Here is a 24,156-nt window from a genome sequence, read left to right as displayed (position 1 = left end):
TCTGACTTTCCGACCTGAAGATCACTGACATCCTGATTCGACCTTGTTTTTTTCAGGGTTCCCAGTTGTCTTGAAAGCACCATAAGACACACAGGTTTGGGATGACAGGCCACCTTTTGGATTGGATCATGAGCAATACAATGGACCAGGCAAAACTATATCAACAATACCATTTTATTACAAAGATCTTTCAGTTACAACATTCCAAACCAACTCGCCATATTCTGTTTCAACTTTGCCAGTATAAATAACCACAGTCAATGACACATACCCTGATGATGATACACACCCCTCTTGGAGCAAGAACTACAAAATAAAAAACGACAGCCGACAATCCTGAACGCAGGGCGAACTATTTTTAGGACGGATGCCACTACGTGCTAGCTCCAACCAGAGCTCTGTAGTTCAGACCTTTGTAGTTTGGACGACAACTTGTATCTTGCACTCCGGCGTCACGGACGTACTTGACGCAAACACAGGTGCACCAAAGGTTAAAAAGGAGGCAGAGGGCGTGAAATGCAATGAAAGAGAGAGAGAGAGTAGTTTAGGGATCCTCCAATCACAGGAGGATCATACAAAAACAATATTATATTAAGCACCGCAAATCTCAGAGTCACAGGACACACATGCAATCAGCAATTATTAAGGTCAGTCATTGGTGAAAGCAAACATAGATCTGTGAAAATTCAGTTAAATAGGAACGCTAAAGTCCACCCTATGTCACATGCCTACATTCAGATATAGATATCTCTGTTCAATATCCCTTACCCTTTCAAAGTTAAAAGGTATCAAAGGTAAAAGTACAAATTATTTCAAATTCCTTACATTCAGCAAACCAAGATGGCACAATGTTCCTATTTTTTTTGTTGCCTTGGGCACACTCCAACATTTAGACATCATTTCAAATTAAACATTTGTGTTTAGTGAGTCCACCAGATCAGAGGCAGTGGGGATGATCAGGGATGTTCTCTTGTTAAGAGCATGAATTTGACCTTTTTCCTGACCTAAATGTAACTAGTACTTTGGGTGTCAGGGAAAATGTATAGAGGAAAAAGTATAAAAGCAAAAAGTTGTAAAAAATATCTATCGTAAAGTAAAAGTACACATTCCTCACAAAAATACATACGTACTTTACACCATTGATGGTGTCATAGAAACAAGGCGTGGCCCAACTAAGCCATTGGCTCAACTTACCTGTATATTTATAGACTCTATAGGCCTATCTGTGATAAATTATTTTCCACACAAATAAAACAACAGAGAAAATATATTTATGCACAATAATCAATTAGGCATTTGAATCAATGTTCATTCAAAGCATATGGCAACCATTGCAAAGTAAAATATGTCAAAAATCAGTTACGAAAGACTAGAAACGACCACAAAAAACGTTTATGACGTCATCAGATGGGCGATTCACTGTGGGAATTCGGATGGGTTACTGGGTACATCAATGTCATCCATTCTCCTAATTTAGAACAGACCGCTGAAGAATGACAGCCTGTACTTGTATGTTCAGCATACAGTGTGGTAAGATAAATCAATAAGTACATGGCAGCTTGCCAAAACACGACACGGTTAACCTAGAATGAAAATAGCCGCACCCGGGGAGACCATCGAGCTTTCATCTCTGGTGCGCACGGGGCATTCCATTGCGCTCTGAACAAGGGGCAAGGACACAAGTGGAGAAAGCCTATTTCAAGCTAATTTCATATTGTGTATGCCTAAATACTAGACAATTCGGCGTAGAAAGTGATTTTTTACGGAGTATATTGCACATGTACTTTGTTTAGCAGCGCCTTCTAAACATGTTGCACCATTTTGCGAATGAATTCCATTTCAGGTAAATTATATATTGTTTGATAACAATACTGTTTTTGTAATATACGGTAATACTGAAGCAAACATGTTAAGGAGATTAGGTATATCCATTAACTTTTGTGCGCAAAGTTCCAAACGCATGTTTGAAAGTTTCCAGATGATATTTTCAGATGGACGTGCCTACGGTGCCTTCAATGGTATCGTTATGGCATGATTATTGGCATCCACCACCAGGTTTTCAGAATTTAAACATCAAGGAGTTGCTGTATCTAGTCAATGGGTGAGGAATAGAACTATGCCCGCAACGATCTCTGGTGCGTAAAGTAAGCAGTTTATTGGGTGTTTACACAGATTTGCAGACGTTATTGCAGGTGTAAAGAAATGCTTGTGTTTTCTAGCTCCAACAGTGCAGTAATATCTAGAATGACATAATAATGCACACATAGATATATATATAACAGAAAGAGCAAGATCAGAGTCCTGAATACAATTATATATAATGGTGTGTATATGGTGTGTATAGACAGTATATGAATAGAAAAGGTGTGTACACCAGTCACTCCAATATTTGCAGGACAACGAGGACAATCTACCTTTCCAATGAAACGTTGCATTAGAAAGCAAAAAGGAAACCACTTGGCCTCAATTTCTTCACTAGATTTCCCAACAAGGGTTCAAGGCATACATTTACATATACTAGGCCTATATACAGTTGAAGTCGGAGGTTTACATACACCTTAACCAAATACATTTAAACTCAGTTTTTCACAATTCCTGACATTTAATCCTAGTAAAAATTCCCTGTATTCGGTCCATTAGGATCACCACTTTATTTTAAGAATGTGAAATGTCAGGTATAATAGTAGAGAGAATTATTTATTTCAGCTTTTATTTCTTTCATCACATTCCCAGTGGGTCAGAAGTTTACATACACTCAATTAGTATTTGGTAGCATTGCCTTTAAATGGTTTAACTTGGGTCAAACATTCCGAGTAGCCTTCCACAAGCTTCCCAAAATAAATTGGGTGAATTTTGGCCCATTCCTCCTGACAGAGCTGGTGTAACTGAGTCAGGTTTGTAGACCTTGCTCACACATGCTTTTTCAGTTCTGCCCACAAATGTTCTATAGGATTGAGGTCAGTGCTCTGTGATGGCCACTCCAATACCTTGACTTTGTTGTCCTTAAGCCATTTTTAATTTCCTGATTGATGTCTTAAGATGTTGCTTCAATATATCCACATAATTTTCCATCCTCATGATGCCATTTATTTTGTGAAGTGCACCAGACCCTCCTGCAGCAAAGCACCCCCACAACATGATGCTTCCACCCCCGTGCTTCACAGTTGGGATAGTGTTCTTCGGCTTGCAAGCCTCCCACTTTTTCCTCCAAACATAATGATAGTCATTATAGCCAAACAGTTCTATTTTTGTTTCATCAGACCAGAGGACATTTCTCCAAAAAGTACGATTTTTGTTCCCATGTGCAGTTGGAAACCGTAGTCTGGATTTTTTATGATGGTTTTGGAGTAGTGGCTTCTTCCTTGCTGAGCGGCCTTTCAGGTTATGGCTATATAGGACTCATTTTACTGTTGATATATATACTTTTGTACCTGTTTCCTCCAGCATCTTCACAAGGTCCTTTGCTGTTGTTCTGGGATTGATTTGCACTTTTCGCACCAAAGTATGTTCATCTCTAGGAGACAGAACGTATCTCCTTCCTGAGCGGTATGACGGCTGTATAGTCCCATGGTGTTTATACGTGCATACTATTGTTTGTACAGATGAACGTGGTACCTTCAGGCATCTGGAGAAAAAAAATTCTGAGGTCTTGGCTGATTTTTTTATATTTTCCCATGATGTCAAGCAAAGAGGCACTGAGTTTGACAGTAGGCCTTGAAATACATCCACAGGTACACATCCAATTGACTCAAATGATGTCAATTAGCCTATCAGAAGCTTCTAAATCCATGACATAATTTTCAGGAATTTTCCAAGCTGTTTAAAGGCACAGTCAACTTAGTGTATGTAACTTCTGACCCACTGGAATTGTGATACAGTGAATTATACTTGAATTATACTTAATCTGTAAACAATTGTTGGAAAAATGACTTGTGTCATGCACAAAGTAGATGTCTTAGCCGACTTGCCAAAACTATAGTTTGTTAATTCCGGAGTTTCAAATTGAGCAGCTGCTGAAAAATGAGCTCCTGTATATATTGAGATTTAAATTGTTTTTAGAGTGAAGTACATCGAAAAAATCAAGAGAAAACTGCAAGACTCAATAGAAGACAAAACAAGGAACAAACCAAAAAGACAGGCTTTTGAAGAAGTAACTATTTTTCATAAAATTGTACAGTTATCTTAGCTAGCTGAATTGCTAGCTGAATTGTTTACTTGTTGCTAAGCAGTTGCTAGGGACTCTCCTGGAAGAAGCTAGCTGGCTTACAAAGAATAACAACAAAAAATATCTAGTTAACAGAAGAAAGGAAGACAAAATAAGGACAGAAGAAAAAGGAAAAGAAAAAGGACAACAAAGTGAAACCTCTAAAGAAACAAGAGACCATAATACAAGAAACAGCACTATAGAGAGATAGAACAACAACAACGCAGCCACTGCCAGCTAGCCTACTTCAGCAGTACTGTATCATTTGAATTATTTTAGTCAATAAGATTCTTGCTACGTAAGCTTAACTTTCTGAACATTCGAGACGTGTAGTCCATTTGTCATTCCAATCTCCTTTGCATTAGCGTAGCCTCTTCTGTAGCCTGTCAACTATGTGTCTGTCTATCCCTGTTCTCTCCTCTCTGCACAGACCATACAAACGCTCCACACCGCGTGGCCGCGGCCACTCTAATCTGGTGGTCCCAGCGCGCACGACCCACGTGGAGTTCCAGGTCTCCGGTAGCCTCTGGAACTGCCGATCTGCGGCCAACAAGGCAGAGTTCATCTCAGCCTATGCCTCCCTCCAGTTCCTCGACTTCTTGGCACTGACGGAAACATGGATCACCACAGATAACACTGCTACTCCTACTGCTCTCTCTTCGTCCGCCCACGTGTTCTCGCACACCCGAGAGCTTCTGGTCAGCGGGGTGGTGGCACCGGGATCCTCATCTCTCCCAAGTGGTCATTCTCTCTTTCTCCCCTTACCCATCTGTCTATCGCCTCCTTTGAATTCCATGCTGTCACAGTTACCAGCCCTTTCAAGCTTAACATCCTTATCATTTATCGCCCTCCAGGTTCCCTCGGAGAGTTCATCAATGAGCTTGATGCCTTGATAAGCTCCTTTCCTGAGGATGGCTCACCTCTCACAGTTCTGGGCGACTTTAACCTCCCCCACGTCTACCTTTGACTCATTCCTCTCTGCCTCCTTCTTTCCACTCCTCTCCTCTTTTGACCTCACCCTCTCACCTTCCCCCTCTACTCACAAGGCAGGCAATACGCTCGACCTCATCTTTACTAGATGCTGTTCTTCCACTAACCTCACTGCAACTCCCCTCCAAGTCTCCGACCACTACCTTGTATCCTTTTCCTCTTGCTCTCATCCAACACTTCCCACACTGCCCCTACTCGGATGGTATCGCGCCGTCCCAATCTTCGCTCTCTCTCCCCCGCTACTCTCACCTCTTCCATCCTATCATCTCTTCCCTCTGCTCAAACCTTCTCCAACCTATCTCCTGATTCTGCCTCCTCAACCCTCCTCTCCTCCGTTTCTGCATCCCTTGATTCTCTATGTCCCCTATCCTCCAGGCCGGCTCGGTCCTCCCCTCCTGCTCCGTGGCTCGACGACTCATTGCGAGCTCACAGAACAGGGCTCCGGGCAGCCGAGCGGAAATGGAGGAAAACTCGCCTCCCTGCGGACCTGGCATCCTTTCACTCCCTCCTCTCTACATTTTCCTCTTCTGTCTCTGCTGCTAAAGCCACTTTCTACCACTCTAAAGTCCAAGCATCTGCCTCTAACCCTAGGAAGCTCTTTGCCACCTTCTCCTCCCTCCTGAATCCTCCTCCCCCTCCCCCTCCTCCCTCTCTGCAGATGACTTCGTCAACCATTTTGAAAAGAAGGTCGACGACATCCGATCCTCGTTTGCTAAGTCAAACGACACCGCTGGTTCTGCTCACACTGCCCTACCCTGTGCTCTGACCTCTTTCTCCCCTCTCTCTCAGATGAAATCTCGCGTCTTGTGACGGCCGGCCGCCCAACAACCTGCCCGCTTGACCCTATTCCCTCCTCTCTTCTCCAGACCATTTCCGGAGACCTTCTCTCTTACCTCACCTCGCTCATCAACTCATCCCTGACCGCTGGCTACGTCCCTTCTGTCTTCAAGAGAGCGAGAGTTGCACCCCTTCTGAAAAAACCTACACTCGATCCCTCCGATGTCAACAACTACAGACCAGTATCCCTTCTTTCTTTTCTCTCCAAAACTCTTGAACGTGCCGTCCTTGGCCAGCTCTCCCGCTATCTCTCTCAGAATGACCTTCTTGATCCAAATCAGTCAGGTTTCAAGACTAGTCATTCAACTGAGACTGCTCTTCTCTGTATCACGGAGGCCCTCCGCACTGCTAAAGCTAACTCTCTCTCCTCTGCTCTCATCCTTCTAGACCTATCGGCTGCCTTCGATACTGTGAACCATCAGATCCTCCTCTCCACCCTCTCCGAGTTGGGCATCTCCGGCGCGGCCCACGCTTGGATTGCGTCCTACCTGACAGGTCGCTCCTACCAGGTGGCGTGGCGAGAATCTGTCTCCTCACCACGCGCTCTCACCACTGGCGTCCCCAGGGCTCTGTTCTAGGCCCTCTCCTATTCTCGCTATACACCAAGTCACTTGGCTCTGTCATAACCTCACATGGTCTCTCCTATCATTGCTATGCAGACGACACACAATTAATCTTCTCCTTTCCCCCTTCTGATGACCAGGTGGCGAATCGCATCTCTGCATGTCTGGCAGACATATCAGTGTGGATGACGGATCACCACCACAAGCTGAACCTCGGCAAGACGGAGCTGCTCTTCCTCCCGGGGAAGGACTGCCCGTTCCATGATCTCGCCATCACGGTTGACAACTCCATTGTGTCCTCCTCCCAGAGCGCTAAGAACCTTGGCGTGATCCTGGACAACACCCTGTCGTTCTCAACTAACATCAAGGCGGTGGCCCGTTCTTGTAGGTTCATGCTCTACAACATCCGCAGAGTACGACCCTGCCTCACACAGGAAGCAGCGCAGGTCCTAATCCAGGCACTTGTCATCTCCCGTCTGGATTACTGCAACTCGCTGTTGGCTGGGCTCCCTGCCTGTGCCATTAAACCCCTACAACTCATCCAGAACGCCGCAGCCCGTCTGGTGTTCAACCTTCCCAAGTTCTCTCACGTCACCCCGCTCCTCCGCTCTCTCCACTGGCTTCCAGTTGAAGCTCGCATCCGCTACAAGACCATGGTGCTTGCCTACGGAGCTGTGAGGGGAACGGCACCTCAGTACCTCCAGGCTCTGATCAGGCCCTACACCCAAACAAGGGCACTGCGTTCATCCACCTCTGGCCTGCTCGCCTCCCTACCACTGAGGAAGTACAGTTCCCGCGCAGCCCAGTCAAAACTGTTCGCTGCTCTGGCCCCCCAATGGTGGAACAAACTCCCTCACGACGCCAGGACAGCGGAGTCAATCACCACCTTCCGGAGACACCTGAAACCCCACCTCTTTCAGGAATACCTAGGATAGGATAAAGTAATCCTTCTCACCCCCCTTAAAAGATTTAGATGCACTATTGTAAAGTGGCTGTTCCACTGGATGTCTTAAGGTGAACGCACCAATTTGTAAGTCGCTCTGGATAAGAGCGTCTGCTAAATGACTTAAATGTAAATGTAAATGTTAACAAGAAATTTGTGGAGTGGTTGAAAAACAAGTTTTAATGACTCCAACCTAAGTGTATGTAAACTTCCGACTTCTTCAACTGTACCTACAGAAATCCATGACATGCAGTAAGGTATCATTATGTTCTGAAACAATGCATTACAGTAAGAGTGACAAGCACAATAACCTCATGATTATTTATCTGGCATTGTGTTTATGTGTTCTTCTCAGGGTTAGAATGATGTGCATGGCCACAAACCTGTCTGCAGTTATTGGTCAATAAATCCGGGAAACCTGGGAGTTAGTTGTCATGGGGGGTTGATGTCTCTTCTGTGTAAATCCTCTGCAGAAGTAAATCAGAATTAGATTTTATAACCCACCTCATAGAGAAGCCAACGTATTGGCTCGAATGGGTTTTCCCAGTCCAACAGTCAAAACAGTCAGTTAATATTGTACATCCTTCACAGTGTACCTGCTCTAGTGACCTTCTATTCTCTGGAACTGGTTGACATAACTTCCTGTTATGTGATTGTCAGATTTGCTGCCAGTCTGTAACTGCTCTCAGCCACCATTTCTAGCATTAGCCTGATGATGATGTGTGTGTGTGTGTCCCAGGGCCGGTGGTGGTACTGCTGACGGTACTCCAGTGGGCAGGACGAGGCCTCCCTTCTCCTGTCAGGCCCATCTGTGACCCCCGCGTCCTGGATCGTTTCATCATGGAGGCCCGCGACACAGAGGCCGCTCTGGTGAGCTGAGGTCTAACCATCATGGACCTGAGCTACTTTTAAATGTTTGAAAAATGTCACATTAGAAGATGGATGATGATACTACCAGAGTGTATTATGTGCGGAGACAATTCAGCTTTGTTAGTGTGTTTGATCTGTCGGTGTGTCTCATCTTACCCTAACTGTGTCAATATGTCTTGCCTTCCTTCCCTCTTGCAGCGAGGTTGCAAGGCAGGGTGTGGAGTGACAGGCACATTTGTGGTTCCTCTGACAAATGTTGACTTTGTAGTCTGGGAGACAAAGGATGTGAGTACCTGAGTTGTTCCATGAAATTAGTGCTTTTTGATGAGTGCCCTTTGATATTTTAAGTGATGACCAATTTACCCCTTTTACCAAAGAGCATCTTCTGTCTCCCAAAACCTACTATTGTGTAACTTAGCAGCGCTTCCCTTCCCTTCCTCTTCTTTTTTTTTAAATATTTTTTTTTACCTATGTGAGAATGCTATTCATTGACTACAGCTCAGCGTTCAACATCATAGTGCCCTCCATGCTCATCACTAAGCTAAGGACCCTGGGACAGAACACCTCCCTCTGCAACTGGATCATGGACTTCCTGATGGGACGCCCCCAGGTGGTGAGGGTAAGCAACAACAGAGACGCCACGCTGACCCTCAACACGGGAACCCCTCAAGGGTGTGTGCTTAGTCCCCTCCTGTACTCCCTGTTCACCTGCATGGCCGCGGATGACTCCAACACCATCATTAAGTTTGCAGATGACATAACGGTGGTAGGCCTGATCACCGATGATGATGAGACAGCCTATAGGGTGTAGGTTAGAGACCTGGAAGAGTGGCAGGACAAGAACCTCAACCTCAGCAAGACAAAGGAGCTGATCATGGACTACAGGAAATGAAGTGCCAAGCTCGCCCCCATTCACATTGACAGGGCTGTAGCGGAGTGGGTCGAGAGCTTCAAGTTCCTCTGTGTCCACATCACATCTATCATGGTCCAAAAACACCAACACAGTGGTGAAGAGGGCACGACAACACCTCTTCCCCCTCAGGAAGCTGAAAAGATTTGACATGGATAGATCCTCAAAAAGATCCTCAAAAAGTTCCACAGCTGCACCATTAAGAGCATCTTGACTGGCTGCATCACCGCTTGGTATGGCAACTGCTTGGCAACCGACCGCAAGGCGCTACAGAGGGTGGTGCAGACGGCTCAGTACATCACTGGTGCCGAGCTCTGTCAGTGGAAAGCCCTAAAAATTGTCAAAAACTCCAGCCACCCAAGTTATAGACTGTTCTCTCTGCTACCGCACAGCAAGTGGGACTGGTGCACCAAGTCTTGAACCAACAGGACCCTGAACAGCTTCTACCCCCAAGCCATAAGACTGCAAAAGAGTTAGTGAAATAGTCAACCAAATAGCTACCCGGACTATCTGCATTGACCCTTTTTACACTAACTTTTTTGACTCATCACATACGCCGCTGCTACTCTTTACTATCTGTCACTTTATTTCTAGTTATATGCACAGTACATATCTAACTCAATTATCTCATACCCCTGCACATTGTCTCGATACTGGTACCCTTTGCATATTGCCAAGTTATCATTATTCATTGTGCAACATATATTATTTTATTATTACGTTTATTATTATTATGTTTTACTTTTCTATTGTCTTTCTCTGCATTGCTGGGAAGGGCCCGTAAGTAAGCATTTCACTGTTAGGCCACACCTATTGTTTACAAAGTTAACATTTGATTTGATTTGAACTTACATGGAGTCCATTGAGTCCACTGAGCTCTAATTGCCAATACATGTATTTCTGTACAGTGTACCCATGAATACAGGATTCACCCTAATGTGCATGCATCTTTAGCTATATAATGATAATGTATTATGACATTCTGTGAGATTTGTTTTAGCGTACGCATGTATATAATGCGTGTATGTGTGTATTCTCAGACTGAGGAGCAGGCTTTGGAGGTCCAGTCGGGGATGTCTCTGTTCGGCCAGGCCCTGGGTGCTGTGAGGGAGTCAGTGAGCCGTGTTGCCGTGCAGATCCTCATCGACAACAACAAGAGCAACATCCACAGTCTGGGCCAGGTGCTGCGCAGCCTCCACATCCAGGTGACTCACTGAGGAGTGTGAGTGTCTCGTCTACAGCATGGCCAGTGGATGGGACTGTGGTGTGAACCTTTTTGTTATGTAGGGCCAGGAGAGTTCCTGGTCTGATCACATGGTAAAGAAAACAGTTTTTCAACAGTGTTGAAAAAACAAAAGTTTATTCCTTAAACAGGGACAGGCAAACGACAGGTCAAGGCAGGCAGGGGTCAATAATCCAGAAAGGGTGTAAGGTACAAGACAGCAAGCAGGCGCAGGGCCAGGTCAGGCAGAGGTCGGTAATCCAGAGTAGTGGGGCAAAGGTACAGGATGACAGGCAGGCTCAGGGTCAAGGCAGGCAGAACGGTCAGAACCGGGAAACTAGAAAACAGGAGCAAGGAAACAGGTGGGAGCAGGGAAACAAAATGCTGGTAGGGATTCTACGAACAAAGTGAACTGGCAACAGAGAACACAGGTATAAATACACAGGGGATAATGGTGAAGATGGGCGACACCTGGAGGTGGGTGGAGACAAGCACAAAGACGTGAAACAGTGAGATGGCAGAGCGCCAAATTCAAATACAGAAATACTCATTATAAAAATTCAGAAAACAAAACATATTTTACATCGGTTTAAAGATTAACTTCTTGTGAATCCAACCACGGTGTCAGATTTTAAAAATGCTTTACGGCAAAAGCATACCTTACGGTTATTTGAGAACATAGCCCACAAATTATTACAAACAGTAACCAGCCAAGCAGAAGTGTTACAAAACTCAGAACTAGAAATAAAATTAATCTCTTACCTTTGATTATCTTCATATGGATGCACTCAGAAGACATTCATTTACTCAATAAATGTTCCTTTTGTTCGATAAAGTCTCTTTATATCCAAAAATCTCAGTTTTGTTGCGCGTTTTCTTCAGTAATCCACAGGCTCAAACTCAGTCAAAACAGGCAGATAAAAAAATCCTAATTGTATCCGTAAAGTTCATAGAAACATGTCAAACGATGTTTATATTCAATCCTCAGGTTGTTTTTAGCCTAAATGATCTAAAATATTTCAACCGGACAATAACGTCATCAATATAAAAGGTAAACAAGAAATGCACTCTCTTGCACATGAAAAAGCTCTGTGACACTTCAGGGTCCACTCATTCAGACTGGTCTTACTCCCTCATTTATAAGAATACAATCCTGAAACAATTTCTAAAGACTGATGCCATCTAGTGGAAGGCATAGGAACTGCAAATTGAGTCCTAAGTCAATGGATACTGTAATGGCATTGAATAGAAAACTACAAAACCAAAAAATGAATGGATTTTTCTCAGGTGTTCACCTGCCAAATCAGTTCTGTTATACTCACAGACACTATTTTAACAGTTTTGGAAACTTTAGAGTGTTTTCTATCCAAATCTACCAGTTATATGCATATCATATCTTCTGGGCCCGAGTAGCAGGCCATTTAATTTGGGCATGCCCCCTACCCTAGAGAAGCTAATTAAGGTGCCATCAGCCGCCTGTGATGGGTACAGTCAGCCAGACATTCCCTTGTCCTCTCTGCCCTCTCCCCTCAGTGTACCACTGCCTACCTGCCACGCTTTGTTTGCTTTTCTGTCAGAGGCGCCACTCTTCTCAGAAACTTGTGCCTTTTAAGGGTACTGCAGTTCAGTGACTGAGATGGCATTGAGCAGGGCAGGTATGGCAGTGGAAGTTAGTGGAAAGGTGACAGAATGGGGGTTCTATTTGGCTGCATACGGTTTGGTATGAGGTAGCAGGCCAAAAAGAACCTGGAATAGACCCTCTTCCACAGAACAGATGAGTGGTGCTTTTTTCCCCAGGGTTGTATACTAAACCTTGTTCTTCCTCCCATCCATTGAACAGGACCTGCCCCTTCCTCCAGCACCAGCAGTAGGTGACTTAGTGACTAGGAAGGTGTCGTCCTTATCTGAGCTGCTCCATGTCCACACCAACTTCCTACGAGGGAAGGTTCGCCTGCTGCTCACCAACGCACCTGCCTGTCAACAGAACAGCACTTGATTGGAGCTTTCCTCTGTGATTGGACCGTTTTTTAGAGAGAGGATGAGGTGATTGGACTTTTGCTGAAGTCTCTGAATGGCTTACCAGTATGGAATGTGTAGACAAGGTGATTGCTGACCGGACAGAAACTGGTGGATAAGTAAGTTCCCTGTGGGTGGAGTTGGTGAGAACATGAATGAGTGAGAGAGAAAAAAACGGAAGTTCTTCAGCTCATTGACCTCACCGGTTCCTCGTACTACCTAGCAGTACTGCCAAAGAGCTCTGATGCATGCAGTGGAATAAGCTACAGATGGAACACATCATAGAAGATCATATATAAAGTCCTAAATCCAATAATTGTATATTATGTTCTATTTATACAGTTTGCATTAAACTTGTCTTAAACGTGTTTTTATATAAATCTCTATTTTCATATATGAGTGTGTCCCTTTTAGTCTTTGAACCATAGGTTTCTAATTGATGCTAAGGTTTAACATACCGAAGTTAGTGTTTGTGTGTTCATGTAATATCCTTGCTCAGTGCCGTTATAATTCAGACCACAGGTACACTTTGCTGCAAGTCAATGTATTGATCACTTCTCACTGTGTGCTCTCTGCACTCTGTCTGTCTGTACCCCTCCCTCCCTCCACGCCCCCTCTCTCTACCTTCCTCTGGTTCACCCTGTCTTTGGGGTCAGAGCAGACATTGTATTTCACCACCAGGCAGCACATACAGCTCTTCCGGCCTGGCAGGCGGAGAATTGAAGACGAGAATGAGTTCAGTTCTTGGAGACAGTTCTGCACTCTGTTGCCCTCTGCTGGATAGACCGTGACATCATTGCCCTACTTAGACCCCGCAGACACAAAGAACAGCTCTATGGCTATAAAAAGAAAAAGACATCATCAGGAAATCATCTCATATTTGTGCATATAGACCAAATGCTCACCCGAAACAAAAAAACACACAAAAGAACACCAACCAAAGTATGTCAACATGGGTAATTATTAATCAGATCAGCAACCACTCACAGATTATCAATTTAAATAATTAGATGTTGTGTGTTCATAGACAATAACAGGGAGGCAAATGTGATAATTTGTTTAAGAATGTATTTTTAATGTTCTCCATTTCAGGTGCACAACATACAGTCTGTAATAGCCTCTATATGAAATAGAAATATTAACTTTATTCTTTAAACCCGTTCGTTATGCTTCCTTACAAGTGTCTTAATCCTCCAGTAAGTGCTGATTTCAGACTAAATGAAAACAGAGACAAACAGGTGCAAACCTTTTTGGGCAACCCAGCGTGAACCTTGGAAAAGTAGAGATTTGCATCCTTGTAATGTTTCTTTGTAACATTGAGCCAAAGTCAGACTTTAGTGTCACTGTGTAAACTTGGTGAGAGTGTGCTTCCAGAGTCTGTTGGCTGCCATATCCCTGGTTTCCAAATTTCAGTCATATATATATATATATATATATATATTTTTTTTTTAGAAAAATACTGTATTTTTTCACTTTTCCTTTTTGGAAACATGGGCCTCTCAAATGGACAGCAAACAGGTGGGCTGATATTCCCAGAAAATGACTTAAACAGAGAGTGTGCATGGCCGACATAATAGTAAAGGATAGCAAAGCAACCACAACCATCAGAGTCTGAAACAAGACTAAAGAGTACAAAGGAGTTGACAACATACTGTACCTGTTCTAAGCTATGGGTAATACTGTATGTCATATCTCAGGACAGTGAGTGTCACTAACAAGTACCAACAGCACCACCATCAAGATTCAAGTTTCCTAGTTCTGTAGGTTTGGGTTGAGCACAGTTTCAAACCATGGCTTTATCTCTACCACTCTCCATCAGTGCCTTCCGATTTTCTTTCCTTCTGTCTCTGTCTCTCGCTCTTGATCACTCTCCTATTTTCTTTTTCTCTGTACCACTATTCTAAATCTAAATCTGCTATTTATGCAGCTCTTATCTTTGGCCACTTAACGGATGCAGAAGGCTCATCTTAAATGAATCCAAACAAAATCTGTCTTCATGATTGATGTGGCAATTGACAATTGTGCAAGTAATGCCCACCTCCATCCAAAACCCCACACACATCCAGTATGTCCTTTCTACCCTAGAGAAACCTGAGCCATATCCCCTTACCTACTGCTATTATGTTGAACTCGTATCACGCTAGGATTTTAGATGTAGTTCACAGATCATTCATGTATGTTAATAACTGTCTACATGTTCCCATAACTTGTTGCACTTTGACCTTGAAAATCTAAGAAATGAAAGAGAATCAAACAACAACAACAGATCAGCCGTCTGAACTTGCACCTGTTGTCACAAAGGAAAGATTTCACCGTTCACTCATAAACCAAACCATAAACATAATATTTACAAATACCAGTTTGTTCTCTTACACTTAAAAAAATGTACAGTTTGTTTTCCATGGTGTTTGTTTTGTTCTTTTTTCTGAGTCCACGGCCCCTGTGACAGATGCCAGTCTAACCCCAGTGTGATAATCATCATCATCCCAAAACAAGACAGGAAACAGAACAGGAAAAACATGGGGAACTCAGTCCTGCCAGGTTTGTTTTTTTTCTGTGTATATGTGAGTAATGTTTATCAAATGTTTTTTTTTCTACTCAAGATTTAGAACGCATCCTCAGCGCATCGGAGACATATCAGGCTTCTTCTGAATAGTCATCTCTCCATCGTCGCTGTTGGTTTTGATGTCAAGGTTTTTCGTATTTTGTCTCAACATCTGTTCTGTAACAGTTTATTTTCATGAATGTCCAGAGTTCATTGTGTCCCTGTGTTCAGTTGTGCGGTTGAAAGATCTAAAACGTGCGTACAAGGCTTTTCACCTTTGACCTACGGTATGTCAGTCAGTCTGTCTGAGCCCGCCCTCATACCTCATACCCCCTGCACCCTCTCCCCTCAGAACAACAGAAGTAGATTTGAAAAGACAGAGTCATACCCAGTCTCCAAAAACCTGAAGCACGTAGCTAAAAGTCCACTGAGGAGAGGATGAGAGTGCTTAAAACGAAGATAATTGTTCAGAGACAACTCTTTATTCCCGGGAAAATGTGTAGAATTCTATCAGTTTTTATCATTGAGGCAATCCACGTGAAGTATGACATTTTCACCATTCAAAAACAAGTATTAGTCTATCATGGACAAACACTGCAAGCTGATGGAGTGGTAAAGTCCAACAATGTTTTCCCTTCAGTCGACCGTGCAACACTCCACAGCTAAAGTAATGAGAGAAAGAGAGAAATAAAACGAGGGAGAGAGAGAGGGGGCTTCCATCAGTCTTTCAGGGCGGCAGGTGCTTGTGGAACAGCCTCAGTGATAAGAAATGAAAAAAATAAAGGACATATGTTGTCCTTGTTATAATCATTGTCAATATTCATCTCTTGAAAGCCTTTTTGAAGTATCTACAGAATAGAAGACAGTTCTCTTGTGCACGAAGTTCAGCTGATGTAAAAAACTAAAAGAAAGTACTTTAAGAAAAGAAAAAAAAACAAGAAAAAAACCAAGGCCAAACCTGGAAATAAAAAAGAAAATTTCAAGATTTCCACTCTGATGTCCATCCTCCATTTAGAAAATAAAAATCATGCAGAAGATCCCAGACAAAAAAAACAGTTATAAATCTTAATATTCTCGTATTTTTTACATGGATATATTTAATATTTTCCCCCTTGAGTAAAGCCCAGCCAAGGTGCAACACTGAATGCAGTAAAAACAAAAATAAATTGCAAAAGATCAAAAAGAAAGATGACACGTCTGGCACTTTTTTGATTATGATAATTCCTTGTGTAAGATCAAGTCAGGATGGGCCTCTCCAGGTGGTCCATTGGACCCCATTGAAAGAAGAGCGTTATCACAGTACTTGGCACCAAGAATGCTGGTAAAAACGAGATATCAGGATCTCACCTTTTTCATTCATATCCTTACAATTTATCAATAATACATAATTTACATTTATGTGTTTGTATAAAAGACTCCAAAGAGAAGTGATTTGCGCAAGAGAGAAATAGGATGAAAATGAGACTGGGAGGATTGTGTGAACGTTGTGATCAAGAGCTATAGGAACAGACATGGAGAGAAGTGAGTGGGAGGCAGAGAGAAGAAGAACAGTAATATTGTTTGAGAGAGAGAGGAAGATAGAGAGTGAGAGAGAAAGAGAGTGAAATACCAAGATTGTACAGACATATGAACAGGTTGGAAGATGTGTGATAAGAGATGTGTTAGTTGGGTAATGATAGTCTTTGTCCCAGCAGCCCACAGCCTGAGTCAGACTGAGCCATGCATCCCAACAGTAGGGGGCGATAACACAGCCTCATGGGGAGATTGACAGAGAACAGAATGACAAGGAGAAAGAGAAAAAAGCAACACAGAAAAAGAAGAGAGGATAACCCCAGTAAGAGAGAGAAGAAGGAGAGGACCAGTCTGTGTGGTGTTCATTTGTATCTCTGCTGATCCAGAGGTTATGCCTGGTCCTATACGCGGGTGGTGGAGTGTTGGTGTGGCAGGGCGTTGTTGCTGTGGCCGGGGGTGGTGGAGGGTGCCGGGGCGGGGGGGTAGGTGTTGAAGGGGTGGAGGGGCTGCATGCCGCTGATAGTGCTGGGCATCATGGTGATGGTGTTTGCCGTCATCAGCGGCACGTCCTCCGGTGCCCGCCGCAGTGCCAGCGTGTAGTCCGGTGGGCCCACCTGCGCCCGCAGCGGCTCCAGGTCGCCATGGAGACCGCGGGAAGGGAGCGGCGTGCCGATACCATGCTCCATCTCTACTCTCTGCTGCTTCATCTGCAGGGACATGAGCTCCTCCTCCTGGCTCAGTGCCAGGTCATTGTGGGACGGGGCACCCACCCCTCCCATGCCCAAGCCCATGGCGGTGCCCATGCCACGCTGGGGGACAAGCGGCGGTGGCGTCTCTGCAGCAGCTCGTGGCGCTTGTCCCGTTTGTAGTAGAGCGCTGCGAAGGCCAGCACGTTGAGGAAGAGCAGCGAGGCGCCCACAGCCACAGTCACACTCAGCTCCGTGGAGTAGTCCCTAATCTCGTCGGGGAACGGGTTGCGGCGGGGCGGCTCGGAGGGGTCTGGCTCGGGTTCAGAGGGGTTGGTGGAGATGACGGGGTGGCGGGTGGAGCGTGCCCCAGGGGGGCCAGGCCGGTGGACGCGGGGACCTCCTCCTCCAGGTGGCAGCCGGGTGGTGATGGGGTTGATATCCTCATGCAGGGAGTGCAGGTGAGGCACCAGCTCCAGCCAGAAGGCCACCTTGTTGGCCCGGTAGTTGTCCCTGACGCGGGGCTTCAGGCCAATGTGGAGGTACTGCTTGTCCTTGGAGCTGAACTTGGTCCAGATGACCTCCTCAAAGCGGTTGGGCTTGGTGTGGATGAACTTAGTGTCCTGAGGGACAGGCAGGTTGGGATCCCTGATGGAAAAAAAGAGAGAGAAGGAAGGAAGGAAAAAATGAAGGAAAGAAAGATGAAAGATGATCAAAATAATTGAGCATGTACTGTATGCATCTGATAGAGCATGTTTCTAGGTGTGTCTAGGTCCTGTCTAGGTTCAGTACTGACCCGGTCTTGGCAAAGTTGGTCCAGTAGGTCATGACCACAGCACTGAGCATGACGTCATTCTTGGAGAAGTTACAGGGGAACAGGTCTGTGGCTCCCACCATGGGGACCCCAAACACGTAGGGCAGCTCATCCCCGTGGGCCGCGTCCGCCCACTCTGGCCGGGCCTCCGTCTGGCAGTGGTGGTGGAAGGTGTAGAAGTAGACAGGAGACTGGAACTCAGCATGCAGCTTGGCTGTGGCCACAGCTGGCGCCACCCACTGGTGATCTGTGAACAGTGCCAGCAGGGTCTTCCTCCTCATGTCTATGTTGTCCCTGTCGGCCCAGTCTGTGTACATGAACTTTATGGTCTCCCTCAGGATGTCCTTACCTGGAGACAGACAGATGGGGTGAGACACAGAGAGAGCAATAGAGAGATGAGAGAGAGAGAGAATGAGCAAGAGAGAGAGAGAGAGAGAGAGAGAGAGAGAGAGAGAGGGTGCGAGAGTGCGAGAGAGCGAGAGAAAGGGGAGAGACAGAATGAGAGCAAGAGAGAGATTAGGGAGACAGAGAGAGTGTGGAGAGACAGAGAGAGGGGGGAGAAGCAGAGAGAGGGAGGAGAGACAGAGAATGAGCAAGAGAGAGATTAGAGCGAGAGAAAGGGTAGAGACAGAGGGGGGAGAGACAGGTGGGGGGGGGGGGGCAGAGAATGAGAGCAGGGACTATCAAGAGAAAACTTCTAACAAACCAAAACCTGCAGAAGAAACACAGCGGAACCTAGAAATACCATCCAACACAAAACTGAGTGAGTAATACAGTCTGAAGCTACTTCTGAAGCCAAAAAGACAATCTCTAGGTAATTTTGTTATATAAAGTTAAGTAAATAAGTATAATAAACTACCAAAATGCTAGGACAGAACAGAACTGGCAGCACCTTCAATTAGCACTGAGGTGTGAAGTCAGATGTGTGAAAGCTCTTGAACCCAACAATGGCAGGAGAGTTTCACAGCTCCCCCCACCCAAATGTAGAGACCTTTGAAGCCCCAATGGCTTATCCCTGTCCAGAGGTCATTACAATACAGTACCCCATGTATAATAAAAATAACACTGCAAGGAATAAGAATAAAAAAAAGCTCCTCAAGGACAATCCAGAAACATTATTTGCTGACTGCTACAAAGAGGGGAACGTAAGCAACTTCATTTCCCACACAGACCCTCCCCTGGCATGGCACAGTGCTGTAAGAGCACACTACCCCAACAGAGAGTGTATTGGCCCAGGGTGGAAACTCAGAATACTAGACATTGAGGAAATTGAAACAACATCTGTCAACGTATACAAGTCTGGGACAGTAATGGTGCAGGGCATCCTCATGCAGGACTTTACGGGATAAAGAGCGAGCACAGCAGGAAAAGCTCTCCCTGTGACGACTCCCCATCCTGAGTGATTCTGATCACACCTCTTCAAACTGTCCTGCAGATGAGGATAGTCACCCCCCCAGCACTGAACACACCCAGGTTCCACAACTGCACTGCTCCTCCATCATTGAGAGGGATGAATTCATAGAGCTGGAGAGAGAGACATGTTGGAGATCAGAGAGCTAGTCCACACAATCCAGACAGAAAACCCCCACAAAACAGACAAGCACAACAAGACCCGGAGGGCAGAATGTGGTGATGGACGGCTGTCTGAGAGAGCTGGCTGCTCCACGGACTGATGTGAGAGAACTTGAAGAGGCACACATGGCATTGAAGGACGAGGTCAGAAGGCTGAGGTGTGACAGAGAGCAGGACACTCCCCCAGACAAGCCAGCAAGGCTGGGAGTGATTGAAAAAGCTTCTTCCACTCACCCCAGTGCACAAGTGTTTATCTCCACCCTGCTACCACAAAAAGACTTTCACCCTGCCACCATACAGCGGGTGAATGCAAGCATTTCGCTAGACTGTGCCTCAAAACCTAAATGTATACCTGGCCCACCACTCCACCCTGGATATTAACAGCCTTTACTACCAGGTCCACCTCCACAAGGCAGCAATCCCAACTTTTTCCAGGACCCTGAAGGACGTCGGCACGCCCCTGAAGGACGTCATCCTCAACCGTAGCCCCAACACCTCACACAGGAGCAACAGAGCAACGGACACCCCGCCCAGACCAGCGAGACACCCTCCCAGACCCCCTCTCGAAGGACCTGCACCGAGGGAACCTATGCCAAGAGTACCTACACCCACACCACAGCATCACCAGCCACACACCAACCAACTAAGACCACCCCAAGCAGACCCTGGCCACACCCTATATTGGCCCCCCCATATCAGACCATTGCACACGCTTTTTCAGTTCTGCCCACACATTCTCTACAGGATTGACGTCAGGGCTTTGTGATGGCCACTCCAATACCTTGACTTTGTTGTCCTTAAGCCATTTTGCCACAACTTTGGAAGCATGCTTGGGGTCATTGTCCATTTGGAAGACCCGTTTGCGACCAAGCTTTAACTTCCTGACTGATTTCGAGATGTATCCAATGTATCCACAAAATGTTCCTTCCTCATGATGCCATCTATTTTGTGAAGTGCACCAGTCCCTCCTGCAGCAAAGCACCCCCACAACAAGCACCCCCACAACATGATGCTTCACAGTTGGGATGGTGTTCTTCAGCTTGCAAGCCTCCCGCTTTTCCTCAAAACATAACCATGGTCATTATGGCCAAACAATTATATTTTTGTTTCATCAGACCAGAGGACATTTCTCCAAAAAGTACAATCTTTGTCCCCATGTGCAGTTGCAAACCGTAGTCTGGCTTTATGGTGGTTTTCGAGCAGTGGCTTCTTCCTTGCTGAGCGGCCTTTCAGGTTATGGCAATATAGGACTCATATATAGGATACTTTTTTACCTGTTTCCTCCAGCATCTTCACAAGGTCCTTTGCTGTTGTTCTGGGATTGATTTGCACTTTTCACACCAAAGTATGTTCATCTCTAGGAGGCAGAACGCGTCTCCTTCCTGAGCGGTATGACGGCTGCGTGGTCCCATGGTGTTTATACTTTCCTAATATTGTTTGTACAGATGAACGTGGTACCTTCACGGGCTTGAGTCGGTTGCTGTGGGGGGTGCAGAGCTGTTGGCCATAGTTGGGGTAGCCAGGTGGAAAGCATGGCCAGCCGTAGAGAAATGCTTGTTGAAATTCTCGATTATCGTGGATTTATCAGTGGTGACAGTGGTTCCTTGTCTCAGTGCAGTGGGCAGCTGGGAGGAGGTACTGTTATTCTCCAAGGACTTTAGAGTGTCCCAAAACTTTTTGGAATTAGTGCTGCCGGATGCACATTTCTGTTTGAAAAAGCTAGCCTTTGCTTTCCTAACTGACTGTGTGTATTGGTTCCTGACTTCCCTGAAAAGTTGCATACCGTGGGGACTATTCAATGCTAGTGCAGTACGCCACAGGGTGTTTTTACACTGGTCAAGGGCAGTCAAGTCTGGAGTGAACCAAGGGCTATATCTGTTCTTAGTTCTACATTTTTTGAAAGGGGCATACTTATTTAAGATGGTGAGGAAAGCACTTTAACCTGTTGATCCTACCCCCTACTTTTTCGAACATTCTGTTAAAAATCGCGCAACATTTCAGCGCCCTGCTACTCATGCCAGGAATATAGTATATGCATATGATTAGTATGTGTGGATAGAAAACACTCAGACGTTTCTAAAACTGGTTAAATCACGGCTGTGACTATAACAGAACGTGCGTTTCATCGAAAAGCGCAGGAAAATCTGATCACTGAAAACTGGAAAATATATCAATGCGCCACTTGAACGTATTGTTGAATAGAAATGGGGCCGAGGTTGCAATACCTACAGCTTCCACACGATGTCAACAGTCTTGTCATTTGCCTAGGATTTGTTTCTTGGTCAAACGGACAAGAGACAGCCCATTTCTTCCGGTCTCCGGCCGGATATTTTGGTTGAGATTTACCCGGACATTATTTCAAGACGTACAGCTATAGAATATACATCGCCTCGTGATCAATTTGATCGATTATTAACGTTTACTAATACCTAAAGTTGCATTACAAAAGTATTTCGAAGTGTTTTGTGAAAGTTTATCGTCGACTTATTTAATTTTTAAAAATGACGTTGCGTTATAAAACGCTGTTTTTTTCCTTGATCACACAGTCTTCATAGATCGATATCTAGGCTATATATGGACCGATTTAATCGAAAAAAAGACCCAATAGTGATGTTTATGGGACATCTAGGAGTGCCAACAAAGAAGATTGTCAAAGGTAATGAATGTTTTATATTTTATTTGTGTGTTTTGTGTAGCGCCGACTATGCGAATTATTTTGTTTACGTCCCCTGCGGGTCTTTTGGGGTGTTGCATGCTATCAGATAATAGCTTCTCATGCTTTCGCCGAAAAGCATTTTAAAAATCTGACTTGTTGGCTGGATTCACAACGAGCGTAGCTTTAATTCAGTACCCTGCATGTGTGTTTTAATGAACGTTTGAGTTTTAACGAGTGCTATTAGCATTTAGCGTAGCACATTTGCATTTCCAGATGTCTAGATGGGACGCCTGCGTGTCGGGGGGACGCAAGAGGTTAAAAGAACAACCAGGCATCCTCTACTGACGGGATGAGGTCAATATCCTTCCAGGATACGCGGGCCAGGTCAATTAGAAAGGCCTGCTCGCAGAAGTGTTTTAGGGAACTATGGCAAATCACTAAAACAATACAGAAATACACTACGGAAAAATAAGGAACAGCACGTCAGAATTCAGCTCAACGTAATTGTAGAAACCATATTCTCTAACCAGTTATGGGAAAACAAATACATGATCAAATACAAATCTTAGAATCAATTATTAAAGACTACCAGAACCCACTGGATTCTCCAATTACATTAAATGAACTACAGGACAAAATACAAACCCTCCAACCCAAAAGGGCCTGTGGGGTTGAAGGTATCCTAAATGAAATGATAAAATACACAGACCACAATTTTAAATTGACTGTACTTAAACTCTTTAACATTATCCTCAGCTCTGGCATCTTCCCCAATATTTGGAACCAAATTTGACCCCAATAACTCCCGGGGGATATGCAACAACAACCATGGGAAAATCCTCTGCATTATCATTAACAGCAGACAAACATTTCCTCAGTGAAAACAATGTACTGAGCATTACATTTACATTTACATTTAAGTCATTTAGCAGACGCTCTTATCCAGAGCGACTTACAAATTGGTGCTTTCACCTTATGACATCCAGTGGAACAGCCACTTTACAATAGTGCATCTAGGTCTTTTAAGGGGGGTGAGAAGGATTACTTTATCCTATCCTAGGTATTCCTTAAAGAGGTGGGGTTTCAGGTGTCTCCGGAAGGTGGTGATTGACTCCGCTGTCCTGGCGTCGTGAGGGAGTTTGTTCCACCATTGGGGGGCCAGAGCAGCGAACAGTTTTGACTGGGCTGAGCGGGAACTGTACTTCCTCAGTGGTAGGGAGGCGAGCAGGCCAGAGGTGGATGAACGCAGTGCCCTTGTTTGGGTGTAGGGCCTGATCAGAGCCTGGAGGTACTGAGGTGCCGTTCCCCTCACAGCTCCGTAGGCAAGCACCATGGTCTTGTAGCGGATGCGAGCTTCAACTGGAAGCCAGTGGAGAGAGCGGAGGAGCGGGGTGACGTGAGAGAACTTGGGAAGGTTGAACACCAGACGGGCATATGTCAAATTGGCTTTTTACCAAATTAACGTACGACAGACCACGTATTTACCCTGCACACCCTAATTGACAAACAAAAAATTCTAAACAAAGGCAAAGTCTTCTCATGCTTTGCTGATTTAAATAAAGGTTTCCACTCAATTTGGCATGAGGGTCTGCTATACAAATTGATGGAAAGTGGTGTTGGGAGAAAAACACATGACATAAAAATCCATGTACACAAATAACAAGTGTGCAGTTAAAATTGAAAAAAAAACATACACATTTCTTTCCACAGGGCCGGGGGTGAGACAGGGATGTAGCTTAAGCTCCACCCTCTTCAACATATATATCAATGAATTGGCGAGGGAACTTGAACAACCTGCAGCACCCGGCCTCACCCT

General features: G+C 44.9%; 1 protein-coding gene and 1 pseudogene across 1 annotated transcript; one reads left to right on the top strand and one right to left on the bottom strand.

The window, feature by feature from the left end:
• Positions 1–1,627: 1,627 nt before the first annotated feature.
• On the top strand, positions 1,628–12,931 carry LOC115117700 (erythropoietin-like). The gene is made up of 5 exons (XM_029646192.2): positions 1,628–1,843; positions 8,277–8,407; positions 8,606–8,692; positions 10,358–10,522; positions 12,380–12,931. Exons 1-5 carry the CDS (start codon positions 1,828–1,830, stop codon positions 12,533–12,535), a joined length of 555 nt encoding a protein of 184 aa, XP_029502052.1. The 5' UTR covers positions 1,628–1,827; the 3' UTR covers positions 12,536–12,931.
• A 678-nt stretch (positions 12,932–13,609) lies between these two features.
• Positions 13,610–24,156, bottom strand: part of LOC115117698 (neuroligin-2-like) — a 104,080-nt pseudogene continuing 93,533 nt past the window's right edge.

The sequence above is a fragment of the Oncorhynchus nerka genome, linkage group LG19 (assembly GCF_034236695.1).
Source record: "Oncorhynchus nerka isolate Pitt River linkage group LG19, Oner_Uvic_2.0, whole genome shotgun sequence".
NCBI lineage: Eukaryota > Metazoa > Chordata > Actinopteri > Salmoniformes > Salmonidae > Oncorhynchus > Oncorhynchus nerka.
This window is presented reverse-complemented; position numbering and strand designations above follow the sequence as displayed.